Raw genomic sequence first — 14,229 nt, forward strand, 5'->3', positions numbered from 1 at the left:
ATAGCCGTAAGGTAGCAGCGTCTCCCCAGGGTGCTTACGCCCTGCCCCTGGGCGTGTTCTCATGCTCTGGTACAATTAGTTAGCTATATGCTTGTTCAGGTGCATGTACTAATTGGAGGCTCAGGGAAACATACTGTATATCTTTATGTTCTAATCGATATTTTCCTCATTCATCCTTCCAGTACCTTAATAAGAGACATCGTGGTGTATTTATTAACAAATGTTTGCTCTCTCATTCTAGCTGTGCTGCTGATTTGTTTGTCAAAATCCTCGTTTTCTCTAATACTGTCTAATTACTATCTACAAAATTTGGTTAAAATATATGGCTTCTTATTTTATGTACATTACTTACAGTTGAGTACTAAAAAGCAGTACTTATTAATCATGCATGCTTTGTCCTGTTGATTTGGTTAAAATCTACTATCTCTCTGAAGAAAATGGGAAGTCTGTGTCTCAGATTAAGTGGACACCCACTACAGGAAATGCCTTGCAGGATAAGAGTTCATGCAGTGAAAGTCTGTATGGTATTTGGTATAATACCTGAGATATAATGAGTTAGGATTGATTTTTAAATTCTTATTTATTGACTTTGAAATACAACAGGTAACAAACCTTGTAATGAATAATAGTCTGGGCGTTAAGATTATTCTGTATTTAGAAGTTTAGTTAAAGAATTGGACTTGAGAAGTATTCCTATTTAGGGATAGGGCTGGGAAGGGATTTACAGATAGAGTATCATTTTTTTAGTGGATGGCAGACAGGCGCAACATTCTGAGAAGCACCCACTAACTTTGTGCTCATTTTGAGAAAGTTTGGTGTTAATCCGAGGTACTAGATCTCTAGTCTTACTGGAGCGTGTATGATAATGTGCTTACTCCTTCAGTGTAACACAGCTCATGCTTCCAATTTTGTCAGCCCAAATCGTACGATCGATTAGAATAAAGTACCCCAAGCAATCAACAGATTGAGCATGTATATGGATTTCTGAGTCTCTTATTTACCTTGTCATTTTTAAATGCCTAGTTTTGTACCTATAGCGTCCATGTTCTCACAGACACGAAGGATGTAACTTATTTGATAAGAAAGCTGAAATTCTCATCTAATACAAAGTTTTCAGGATTGAAAGCTTATGAAACTTACAGTTACATGGAAATCAGAAGATGTAATCTGTCAGGCTGATAATATTACTTATGTACTTCATAAAGGATTTCAAAGTCTTAATTAGTTTTGAAAGTCTCAACTGCTTTGAAATGAAAAATGAAGGCCAACTGAGGAGGAGTTTTATTTCATCGCTTTCTAATGTGCAAAAAATACTGCTTCTAAATGGATGCAACGTTTTCTGACACTGCTGTTGGGTGACTGGAAAAAGTTGGAAGGGGTTTGTTTAGTTGGTCTTTTCCACCTTTTTCCGAGTTGTGACTGTTGTGTCCACGTACAAATGAGCCTTGGTGAGGCTGTCGCTGGTATTTGCAGTGACATCTCGTGGACTGCTTCTGCAGCTGTGCATTGACATCTAACGGTAACGCACGGGGAGGGCTCTGCCTGCTGTAACCTCGTTACTGAAACGTCTTCTCTAGCCTTTCTGCCGCATCTGCGATGTGAATGTTCTGTATATGTCTCTGTACTTGTGGGCAAGCCCTTTAATTTGCCATTTTCTTAAATGCTTATAGACTGAAGACCCAACCATGGAAAGGCCATACACATTTAAGGATTTCCTTCTCAGACCAAGAAGGTGAGGGAGAGGACCTTGGTATTTTAAAACATTTCCTACTTCAAAGTTTGTTATTTGCAGCTATTTAAGGGTTTTTGAATGAAATGTACCTCCTTGTGTTCTAGCCACAAATCTCGTGTAAAGGGTTTCTTGAGACTGAAGATGGCTTATATGCCTAAAAATGGTGGCCAAGAGGAAGAAAACAATGATCAAAGGGATGAGTCTGAGGTAAGGCGTAATGCTTGTGGAAACATTCAAGTTATTAGAGATTTAAGTATAATTGTGGAAAAAGTAGTACCTTTGAAAGATAAACCCTGGTAGCAGTGTTAGTAGCAGCTTACTCTCCTGGCCCCCCCCAGCATTCCCCCCCCCCCCCCGGTTTTTTCAACTATTTCAAGTATTTCAAAGTATTTCAGCTGCCACAATGAATTCTAAAGTTTGTCTGACTCAGTTTGTGAGCAAGTAGAAGTGGAAGTCATGCCAAGCAGAAGAATACAGAAAGTCTATGCAAGTAATTTATAAACATAATGGTACCTCTTCTTCAGAGGCCATTTCAAAATAGGTATTATAACATTTTTCTTTATTCCCTGGCAGCTTTGACTTTGCAGAGAATAAAGCTCATGCAAGCACAGCAGGTTTAAAGACTTCTCAGCACTCCTATCAGCCATCATCCATTTTAAGAATTAGCTGCAATTAGGGCTGACAGAGTGAACGTCAGCCCAGGTTTGCCTGCCTTACTAACAGTGTGCAGCAGTCATCTGTTATCTTGGGAAGGAGGGCTCTCATCCCAAGCCATACGTCTCTGAATTCAAAAGTTAGCAGTTGGTTCTCTTTGGCTTCTTGACTGGGAATCTGCACTTGGCCACCACTAGAATGAACGAGCAACCACCCAAATACGTTTGGGAATCCCTGTTGTAATAGACTGATGGGATTTTAGGGTTTTTGTCATTAAAGCGAGGTGCACACTGTAACCACAGAGCTTATTCTATTTCTATATGGTTTACATTTAAGTAATTTTGAACTTCTCTTTGAAAAAATTTCAGAATCTGCACCTATACACTAATGTAAGCAGCAATGAAATAACTTCTCTTTAAAGTGAACTTTAAAATTTTAAATTTTTCTCTCCCCCCCACCCCACCAAAGCATGGATGGGATGTGGTTGATTCCAGTGACTCCGCATCTCAACGTCAGGAGGAGTTACCACCTCCTCCGCTGCCTCCTGGGTGGGAAGAAAAGGTGGACAACCTGGGGCGGACTTACTACGTCAACCATAACAACAGGACTACTCAGTGGCATCGACCAAGTTTAATGTAAGTGGCAGTGTAGTGCAATGTTTTTTGTGGATGTGTGCAAAATTATTAATAAGTAGTGATTTTTTCCAACAAACATAACCATTTTGAATTTACAAATTCAAGGCTGGAAAAAGCCTTAAGCAAGACTTTTATCAAGCAGTTTATAAAGACACGCTGTTCTTTTCAGTAACAGATAAATTATTATTTTGGTGCTAACTGTGCTATGTATCTGGAACTATAGTTTATTCATGGAAAAATTTTCACAGATGTGCTACTAAATTGAGAACCAAAACCTGGAGGTCTTCAGTTAAAAAGGAAACTTTTTTTTTTTTTTTTTTTTTTTTTTTTTTTTTTAAAGAATGAGAAGACACTTCCCCACCCCCAGGAAACCACATATACACATAGGTATTCTGGGAAATTCTAGGAAATCTGAAGGGGTGGGAGGGAAGTCAGTGCATTGACAATGTACCTTAGAATATTGGGAGACAGATGTGGAATTTTTCAGTAAGTAATTTAACAGGAATAAATTACTTTCTTCTATAGAGACTGTTGGAAAGGTAAGGAAAAAAAAGTCAACTCTATTAAGTTTTAATTAAGTTAAACTGATTAACTTTGAGGAGATCCTTATTATTATTCAGTGTATAGACCGCATTATCTATTTACACTGATTGTGTTTACACGGAGTTCCTGCTCAAGCCTTCATTATATGTTTCTTACGATTAGATTTATAAAGCTGTGGCAAGCTTACATTTTAAAAAGTATGTATAATTGACAATGTTAAGAGTTATACTGAAATCATATATTAGGTAAACATCTTGCATTATTTTTATGTAGTAACTGTTCTTCCACTAGTGCTTATTACAACAGTAATGGTTATTCTTTCTTGAATATTCATAATCATAGCTAAATTACGCAAATATGTGTTGTCCTTATTTAAGGCACTATTTGTTCTTCTCTGATGCGTTTATCTTAGAACTGAGTTAAATTTCGTTCTGTATGTTTTGAACTATTTACTGTTGAACTATTTGGGTTATTTACTAAGCACTGTGTATTTTGTCAAGTAAATCTCATCAACGACTATCGTTATGGTTGGTAATGATCAGTAAGTGTCTATAAAAAAGCAGGTTTTATAAATTATTTGATTTAGCACCTCCTTGTAATCCGATTATGCTAAATGAATGAAGTAAAGAGTACGTGGATTCAGAAATGTTTGACTGGCAGATACCAAAAAGTAATCGTCACTAGAAAGCATCATCATCAGATGGGTGTATAAAATGAATGCCTCAGGGGTTTGCTTTTAGCTAGGTATCATCACAGGTGGTTTGGAAACAAATGCATAATTACTACTGATAAACTTTATGCATGACACCAGGCTTGGTGAAGAATGAAGACTTTAGAACGATGCTGTCTAGCCTTTAAATTCTGTGAATTTATGAAACTGCTAGGAGTGGGAGGTCTTGTGAGGTTGCAAGTAGGATACATAACCTCTCACTTTTAGGCCAGTAACTCAGATACTAAGTTGGTCATCAAGGAAAAACATTGAGTGCTGTGCCATCCATGTCTGCAGTAGGAACATGAGAGGAGTTAATTTCTCATAGTTCTTTAAAACGTGCAATGATAAAATGATTGCACAAAGAAGTTTTTCCTGAACATAACCATCTTTCAAAGTTACAGTCCCTCATCCTGAATGAGAGGATCAAATACAATACTCCCTTCTGACAACATCTGCCCATCGAGTACTGTAATAGAGATTTATCTCTAGCTGTGCATACCGAGAAGGCCCACAAGCCAGGGCGGTTTCCATTGAGGGAACTGGGGCGTTTTCCATTTCCACCACTGCTGGTGTGAGCCAAGCTAGCGGTTGCAGCCAGTTCAAAAAGTTATCCGTAGCACAACAGCTTGCATTTGCTTTGGCTGTCAAAAAAAGGAAAGCAATAGCTGACATAGACAGGGGCAAAGGTAAAATCTCGGTGTCAGGAATGATTCTGGTCAGTACAGGAAGGGATGAGTGATGGTGGGTTAGTGTATTTCAGTGTGGACTTCCATTTCTACTCGCCCAACTTTGATGTGTAAAGAATGTTAATTTCCATTGTTACGTGGCATCTGTGAAGTGCTTCCAGTTTGATTTACTTTGGCTTGAGGGATTAAACTCTCTCCTATTTATGAAGCATGACATATGCAAGGATACTGATTTTTATAATCAGAAGCATTAATGAGGTTTTGAAAGCAATGGACAAGGTAGGTGCTTTAGTTTAACATGCATTATTTTCTTGTTCTTTTCTCCTTCACATGCTTTCATTTCCCTACTATCCAGTGATGTGGGATCTGATTCAGATAACAACATCAGACAAATAAACCAAGAAGCAGCCCATAGGCGGTTCCGCTCTCGGAGACACATTAGTGAAGATTTGGAACCAGAGCCTATGGAGAGTGGAGACATTCCTGAGGTATGTAAAGGTCTTGGTTTTAAGAAGTTGCCTAAACTTCAAGCTGATGTGTTTCTCATTTGTAAGCTAATTACTATGCAACGTACATAGCAATGTTTTTACATGGTGTTTATGGAAATTGCCTAAGTACAATAGCAGTGACACAATAACAATCCTAAATAGAGCTATACTTTCAAGGGCCCATGCATTTGTGGGTGCCTGATAATGTATGCACAATATTAAATACTGTACAAATGCTGGGAGAAACATTTATAATTCCAAGCATTGCTTGTTATATATATACGTTGATAGAAACACTTTCAATATTCTGCTTTGAGTAATAGTGGAATAAGTCGTAAAAAGAAGGGAAACATACTGGCTGGAACTGCCATGTACTTCATTTTTCTTTAGTGTCTTGATTTAGAGGAAAGAGAAGCTGTTGGTTTTTTCCCAAAATAGTTGGTTTTAGTTCGAATTCTGAGATCTTATTAATCAGGGTGAGTGTTTGTTTCATTTGTAGCTAGACTAAATAAATTAAATTTGGTAGATGTTTGTAGGCCTAAGTGAGAGTTTGTGCAAAGCTCAAATCCCATTCAACTTTAAGGAATATTTTATTATGTGAATCACAGACAAAATTCTTTGTGAAAGCTAGTTTTGGTTCACTAAATGTTATTCAGAGCAACAAATAGATTGCTGAAACTATTGTTGCACTTGTGACCTGTTAATATTTGATTTGCAGAAACTAATGAGTCCTTTCTATTATGTGTTTTATTCTAAATTAAAATTAACAGTTGTTTCTTACAAGTTTTTAGTAAGAGTGCAGAATTAGTTACATTTTGAACAAAATTTCAAATAGAATTTATTTAATGAGAGCTCTTTTTAATGCATCTTTTCATCTACATTATTTTCTGTGTTGAATCGTAAAGCATTGTGTCATCATCAACATGAAGACCGTTTTGAAGTCAGTATGAAAACCATTTTTCCCTGCGACTGCTTCACACTGAGTGTTTGTTTGTGTGTTCTAGGGATTGGTTCATTTTCTTAAATATTAAGGCTGATTATCACACCTGTGTTTGCCACAGTGAGGTGGTCCCAGAGAAGGCAAAGGGAAAGAAGACTCCATCTGTCTTTATAAATCCTTAACGTAGTTTCTTCTCTTTTGGTAGCCTTGGGAAACCATTTCAGAGGAGGCAAGTGCAAGTGGAGATTCCTTAAGCTTGTCATTGCCACCTCCTGCATCTCCAGTATCCCGTACCAGTCCTCAGGAGCTATCTGAGGAACTGAGCAGAAGACTTCAGGTCACTCCTGATTCCAATGGGGAACAACTCAGTTCTTTGATTGTACGTGACATGCTGCTCTTTCTATATAAACCTCTATTGCTGTAATCTTCTGTTAGTTTGACCTAATCTGAATCATCTACATGGATGGGGAGTAATTGCTGGTCTCAGGAAAACCTGAGCATACAGTTAAAATTATCTTCCAAAAAATGCATCATAATTTCACCATTGAGCAAACTGCCTTAAACAACAGAATTCCTCAGTTTAGAGTTAATGTTTTCTTCTGTGTGAGTTTAACTTCAGACTCTGCTACTCTTATACCTTTAGTGAAACAAAATATGTAATCCTAGAGAGTATCAAGCTAAGAATTTCCAAAGGGAAGAGGAAAAACTGCTAATGATCTTTCAATCATCATCCATTTTACTACATGATAATTTTTCTCAAGTTCAGTATTTTAACTGTACTTATTTTAAAGCATGTGCTTTCTTATATTAGGATTTTATAAACCCCTCATAGTTTACTGGATTAACTATTATAAGACTAACGAAGGATTAGAATTGAAATTAGATAGTTCTGGTGAAATCCTCCACGAGTTTGTAAATGGCTAGTCTGGAAAAAAATTGTCTGTCACCATAAGAGTTTACTTGAGGTAAAACCAAAAAACGTTCTCTATATTTGTGTTATCCATTAGTTTGTCAGACTGATGATACCACAAAAAATAAGTATACTACACTTGCAAGTGGGGGAATGTCTTATGTCTCTTTGATTACGAAAAACAATTGTAGGTTTTAAACAGAACATCATGCTGTGATTTATTCTTTTTTTTTTTTTTTTTTTTTTTTTTTAATTCTTGGTATATGCCATCAAGGTACCTTTGCAATTCAAGAGATAAGAGATCGTATTTGCTCTTGTTCTGATTAAATAGAATCTTGATTAGGTACAAGTTTTTCACAAAGAACTTACGCAGTAGGTGGCTTATAATGATTTGAATGTTATCTGGAGGTTAGCAAATTATAGCTCTGATGGCTAAACATCTGCATAAAGGGTCACTTGTGCTTTTGTAGATAACTGCAGCTTTTAGTAGACCTTCACTTGGAGGGAAGGAGATTAATCAAATAGTTTCAGTGGCAGGATCAGGGCCTACATTTTTTTACACCAAAAATAATAAATAAATGGTATAGTTGCCAAGTTATCTTCATTAAAATAATTCAATAATTATATTCCTATACAAACTAGCTCTTTTATGAACCATTAAGTGATAACATCTTTCTTATCAGTGTAATAAAAATTACAATCAGACCACACTTGCAGAGTAAGAAATTGTCAGAGCATTTAAAATCTCTGTTACCATGCATTATCCAGTGTAAGAGGGTGTTGGGGTACTGAAAGTAACAGAAAAAAGCAGGCAGTGAAATGGCTCGGAGGTGCCTTGCTGAGGCACCCAGCGCTCCGCACGCAGAGCCTGAGCGGGTCGGCAGCGTCTAGTGCATAGCCCTAGCGTGTCTGTCAGGGCAGCCCCTGTCTCTGAACTGTGCTTCCCACAGCTCCGGCCTCTCCAGCCTGAGCCAGCACTTAAGTCTGAGCTGGTTCTGTGTGAATGAACAGTGCTTACCCTGGGCTAATAAATCCTCCCAGTTTGGAGGCTGGCAAGCACAGTACAGAGACGTCCAAGAGCTTCCTTTGGATTGAGCCAGGTAGGCAGGAAAAGTTTGGCACTTCAGCTGAACACAGGCTATAATCCATGTGCCTGGGTACGTCCACATGACGTTTCCTCTTGATCCAGATTCCCGAAGGCTTGTGAGATCAGCTTCATGACTTTGCACGGAGGAAGCTTGGATCCAGGGTTTTTCCCAAACCCACCAGCTCTAAACTGGCTTTACATAAAGCTGGCTCAGATCTGCAGGTTGTGGGCTGAAACTAGAAGCCCTGACAGTTGCGTTCCCCAACAGCGTGCCTAGGCTAGTACATCCAGCCTGACCCTTGGCTGTTTTACACAGAGACAGCTTCAATGTCTCTACGTCCATACGTAGTTAACCTACAACACAGCTAAGTTGCCAACAGATAGTTGAGGAGTGATTGTATGTGTGTTAAAGTATTTTGTCACTCTCCTCGTATATCTATGTAATGCCAGAAAACACTTCAGACTTGCTGGTCAATACATTTGTCAGACAAATCCTTTCACGTTAATCTTTAGCATAACATAGAAGCGAGGTGTAATTATGTCTTTTTTTCTATTTTTTTTTTTAAACACTGATCTTTTAACAGAATGTGCTCTCAGGACTGATGTTTTCAAGTAAGAGTTGGCATTTCTGATATGCCTCTCAAGTAGTTTGCTTCATGGTGTTGCTTTGTTATCTGTCAGTGGTACATAAGGGTGCCCATGTGAGTGGTTATAAAGAGGGTAGGTCATTTGCTTGTTTATTCGTGCATTCATACTCATACCATTAATACCCAGAAAAGGGTAATGCTAGTTACTCTTTGATTAAAGATGAGGTATCAATTATGCAAAATAATAAGTTTAAGAAGTACCCAAGGCTTGTTTCTGTACATGGAACTTACAACCTCAATCAAACTGCACAGAAAAGCTGTGTGAGAAAATGCATTTGAAGTGAAATGCTGTTTAGATGCTGATTGATTATATTAAATACTGTGGTTTATTGAATACTGGTCAGCCCTGAAGTGGTCAGGCAGTTGGACTGGGTGATCTTTGTGGGTCCCTTCCAACAGAAATACTCTATTCATGGCTTGCTTTGTTGCCAGCTCTCATGACTACAGTATTTGTATATTTTTTTCATTATTTGGGATTTCTCATGAGTAACAAAAAATGATTGCTGATGCCATGCCTAATACCTTCTAGATGTCTTGGTACCAGCTATGGGGATATTTCAAAATTACTTTAATACTGATGTATTTCTTATGTTGGACTACACCTTGTAGACCAGGTATTAATTCTGCAGGGCAATGGTTGCTAACTGATGTAGGCAGAACATTAGTTCCTTCTTAAATATAAAGAATATTAGCGTGGCATATTCGTTCCTTCTGAAACATTTTTTAACTGGATAGCAAAAGTCTTGTTATCAAGAAGTAAAAGCTGAAATTATCTTTGGAGGTCTTCCTTGTAATTTTGGGATCTGAAGAAGCCTCTGTGGCTGTGAGTCCCAAACACACCACTGTAGCAAGTGGAAAATGTAATTACTGATCCTTGTCACTTCTCAGGTGCTGAGATAACAGCACCTGAGATAATAGCACCCCTTATAATCTGAGCCTGTCCCATACGGAATGGACTTCGGTCACTTGACACCACAGTGCTTTATCACCTTATTTTTGATAAACCTCACAGGTTTGTGAGGAATTACATTTTAGTATCAAGCAGACATGCTAGCATATCTGCTTTTTTTAGGGCTTTTTTGTTTCCGATTCATGGTCATGAAGGATGTGTCTTGGGAATTTCAAAACTAGAAGGCAAAGAGGAAAATTAAAACTTGATTTTTTTTTTTTAAAGAAATACTGTAAGTTTTTAAGTAAATAAATTTTTAAGACTTTGAGATCTCATCCATAGTATTTGATTTTGGATTTATTCTTAATGCCTAATTTTTGTCAATAATGCATGCCATCTGTGAATGTCACCATGAAGTAATGAAAACCAAGGTGAAGCATGCACACCCTGAAGAGCCGTGTTACAGCTACAGTTTTTGTTGCAATGTCTGGTTTTGAGAGAAGTGTCATCTGCTTAATTTTCGTCTAAGAAACAATGTTCTTAGCTTAATTGTTCAGATTTTTTTTCCATCCCTCTTATAATTTTTTCTTGCTGGACAAATTGTCCTGCTTTTATGTTAACATTTCCCATCACTTACAAAATCATGTGGGACAGAGGATTTTTAATGTAAGTCGCCCTTTCTATTTGGCCTTTTCAAAGAAATTCATAGCAAATCACCTGATCCTCACCGAGTTCAAACCAGAATTCCTGTAGTCAGTATGTTGACCTGGGGTAATACTGCTGCATTCTGCCACTGTTTCTAGGATAGTAGGGAAAAAAAAAAATCACATCTTTTTCTATCAGAATTTGTTCATGTTGACATTTCTCCTTTAAAAAAATGAACGGCCCCTTTCAACAGAGAAATTGTATATACCCTACCTGGTAAAACAGAAGTAGATACTAATTGTTTACAGGAGATTTTGTTACAAAGAGGTTTGTACCTGCAAAACATAAGTAATCCGTCTAGTAATTGGGTATATTCTATTGTCCCTTTCTTTTGGTATTATTTATATTGTATTTATAGGTGCCCTAATGATCATTACAATGTAGATTTCTATCTCTAGCAGTTAGTTTGGTTTCGTATGAAATTTCTGGATTAACTCCAGCCAGCAAACTCCTGAGCACCTCTCTGCCATTTGTTAAACAGTAAACTTTAAAGCTGTTCTTAATGTTATTATTGAAGAGTAAGCTAACCATCATGTACGAAGATGCAAATTTGGAAATTTCTTAATATGCCAACAGATGAGCTCAGCAAGGCTCCTACTGTGGCTGTAATCCCAGTGAAAGTTCTGCAGAACTTGCTGCTTTCCCAGCCACAGGCTCAGGGGGCCGTAGGCACGAGAACCACGTAATCATCTCCTGCATAGGATTGGCATCCTCTCGTGCCCCTGTGCGAGTATCGAATATAGGGGTTAACTGGTGCAGTAAGCCGTATGTAGAAATTCGTTAACTCTCTAGCTTATTGATTTTCCAAGGACTACGTTGCCAGTATTCAGCCAGAAGTTTTACATTTGCCTTATACTGCTTATGCTCCCTCCAGGTTCTCTGAAACGTCTTCCAAAGAGACTTGAAAATACTTTATCAGAAGTTCCATGGCATTTTCACATCCCATTATGTCTGTAGTTAATCTTCCTCTTTACTGCTGATTCCACAACTGTTAATTTTCCTGCGTGATTTCCCAGATGGGATGGCCTATTCTCTTCGCTTAGATTAGGCCAATAAAACATTGTAACTTGGATGCTAAAGATGAGTACAAGATGTGTATCCAAGTACTTTCCTTTTCTCAGTTAATCTGAAACAGTCCAGGATGGAATGCTGAGAATTTAGATTTTTCATTGCTTGCCACATTTCTGTAGAAGCATTAAAACTAAAGACACTGCAACATAAGTATTTTTTTTTAGAGGTTTGGATTAAATGGGAGAAAAGTAAAATTACTGAATAAAAGCCCATATTTTAAGACACTTTAAGTTAAACATGTCTGTCTTTTTTATTTGTTTGTTTCCAGCAAAGAGATCCTTCTTCAAGATTAAGATCTTGCAGCGTGACAGACACAGTTGCTGAGCAGTCTCAATTATCCTTGGTAAACCAAAGCTAACTTCTATTTCTTTCTTTTTGTTTCAACATTCTCTGATTCTGAATAATATCTTTTCTTAGGTCAGTTCTAGTCAGATCTAGATCAGTAACCAGTATGGGCATATGACTATCCCAAATAGTAATGGATACCAAATTAATATTATCATGGTCAGCAACTCAAATGAGGACATTCAAGAGAGAGAACAGTGTTTTGAGACTGAGTGCATAGTCACACTAACGTCAGTTATCTAGCATAGAAATCTAGCGTACTGAACTGTAGGTATATAGTCAGTGGAGAGAGAAAATCCTCCAAGGGGTGTTTTCAGCTGGGGTAGGAGAGGGCAGTAGCACCATCTACACTTGGAACTGCAGCAGCCACAGGACTCTCCTATCAGGTATATTTTTGTGTCCCGTAAATTGATTTTACTTGGAATATATAAATCTGTATAACATTAAAAAAGACTGATGTTTTACCTAGTTGTAGTTAAAAGGAGCCTTTTTGCGATAGTCCTTGTACGATAGAACTGAATAGAACTGCATCTGTCGTAGCTTTTTAATCTGAGTGATTTAGGTAAGCAGCTTCTGCAATTTCATTTAAGTAGATTCTTCAAACAGGAAAAGATACAAAGATGGTTTTTAAAAAAAGATTCTCTTTCACATTGTAACCATGCACACCTTTGGTCTAATTGATAGAAAGTTCTACGTATTTTGTCCTACAACCCAAGTATGGGGATTGCAAAAGGTGGTAAGCTATAGAGAGACTACTTAAAATAGGATTGTGCAAGATACGCTTTTGAGTAAAACTGTTCAGATTTTCAAAATAGTTTAATATTTTTTTAAAATTATACTTTTCTTGCAGGAATTTTTTTCTGATTTTTTTATTAGAAATATATTACATATGAATCTACAAATAGCAAATCTGTATATCTGTTTAATGGAAATACTGGGTAAATATAGTATATCAATAAGTTTGTTATTAAAGCTGATGTCTCTCCTTTGCTTGTTCTTTCTGTTGCTATTTGGCAGACATTTACAATAACTTAGGTTTTTTCTCTTTAATTTTTTCACGTGTTCTAGAAGTCTTAGTATCTACATTTGCTGCTTAGAGATGCATGGAATAGCTGTTGTTCAAAGAACTGCTTCTGAAGTATTATCTGTCTCTTTCCTTTCTCTTCGGGGTAAACAGGGGTGTGGTTTCCGGTACAATTACACCTTAACTGTCCTCTCTCTCTACTAGACAAAGTTGTCTCCTAATGCAGTCTGTTCCAGAGGTGCTCTGCTTCTTTACTTAATATCACTTTATGGAGTCTGGGTTTCTTTAATTGATGTAGTCAGGTTGGGATTGGTGGTATGTCTATCACTTAATTATTGTAGAACACTCCTTTCATTAGCAGATGTTCAAAACAGCAGAATTGAAAGCATTGCTCGAAAACAAGGATGTTACCTGATCTTAACCATATTTAATCCTTACTAAGCTAATGAGAATTTACCTTCTAGCAACTAAATACATACTTTCTTTCTAAATACAGTGCTGTTCTTGACTGTATTAATCCTTACTGAAAATTCAAAGTACCAGTTCCATCTTTTTAATCTGACTTTTTCTGTGCACACATTGTATCCATTTTGGTTTTAAATACCATGTTTATGGGCAGAACATGCAAAACTGGGGGGGGAGTGGGGGAATAAGATCATGTTACATTTAGAGTAAATGTTCTTATTATTATCATTAGCAATACTGAACATAGAGAATCAGATGCAAGAACTCTTGAAATTGGTTCCGTTGGTGGTTTTGGTATGAGATTCTGACTTGGTTATCAGTGAGTGATGACTCAGTTTTTTTGCTATTATCTTAAACATTATTTCCATCTAATTGCTCTCTTTTAATAAATTTGAGTGTCTGTGATTCCTTACTGCTAAAGATGTGACAGTAATCAGTGACCTTCATCACTAAGTGTACTTATCTGTAACATTAATTATCATTTAACAGCAGAGTGGTCCATCTAGGAGAGCTCGTTCTTCAACTGTCACAGGTGGTGAGGAACCAACGGTAATAATACTCTTTATCAAGCACTATCTCTAAGTCAAATGTGGGTAGAGTTAGGTCTTGTGCAACGAGGAACTTTTTTTCACAAAGCAGCAGTGTGTTGAATGAAATACAGCCACTGAATCGATAGTTATATTTTTTTTGTTGTTG

General features: G+C 37.2%; 1 protein-coding gene across 9 annotated transcripts in view; it reads left to right on the forward strand.

Annotated features, from left to right (window-relative positions):
* NEDD4L (NEDD4 like E3 ubiquitin protein ligase) overlaps positions 1–14,229 on the forward strand; it is a 564,086-nt gene that overhangs the window by 501,197 nt on the left and 48,660 nt on the right. For 6 of the 9 annotated variants that reach the window (XM_075489080.1, XM_075489077.1, XM_075489078.1 and 3 more), the window contains 7 exons: positions 1,671–1,732; positions 1,837–1,939; positions 2,855–3,021; positions 5,318–5,450; positions 6,596–6,769; positions 11,968–12,042; positions 14,023–14,082. In XM_075489080.1, the coding sequence (XP_075345195.1) occupies positions 1,686–1,732; positions 1,837–1,939; positions 2,855–3,021; positions 5,318–5,450; positions 6,596–6,769; positions 11,968–12,042; positions 14,023–14,082 (759 nt within the window). In that variant the 5' untranslated portion in view covers positions 1,671–1,685. The remainder of the gene's footprint in view (positions 1–1,670; positions 1,733–1,836; positions 1,940–2,854; positions 3,022–5,317; positions 5,451–6,595; positions 6,770–11,967; positions 12,043–14,022; positions 14,083–14,229) is intronic. The other 3 variants (XM_075489079.1, XM_075489074.1, XM_075489075.1) reach the window with 1 other exon arrangement.

Source organism: Mycteria americana (assembly GCF_035582795.1).
Source record: "Mycteria americana isolate JAX WOST 10 ecotype Jacksonville Zoo and Gardens chromosome Z unlocalized genomic scaffold, USCA_MyAme_1.0 Scaffold_30, whole genome shotgun sequence".
Lineage (NCBI taxonomy): Eukaryota > Metazoa > Chordata > Aves > Ciconiiformes > Ciconiidae > Mycteria > Mycteria americana.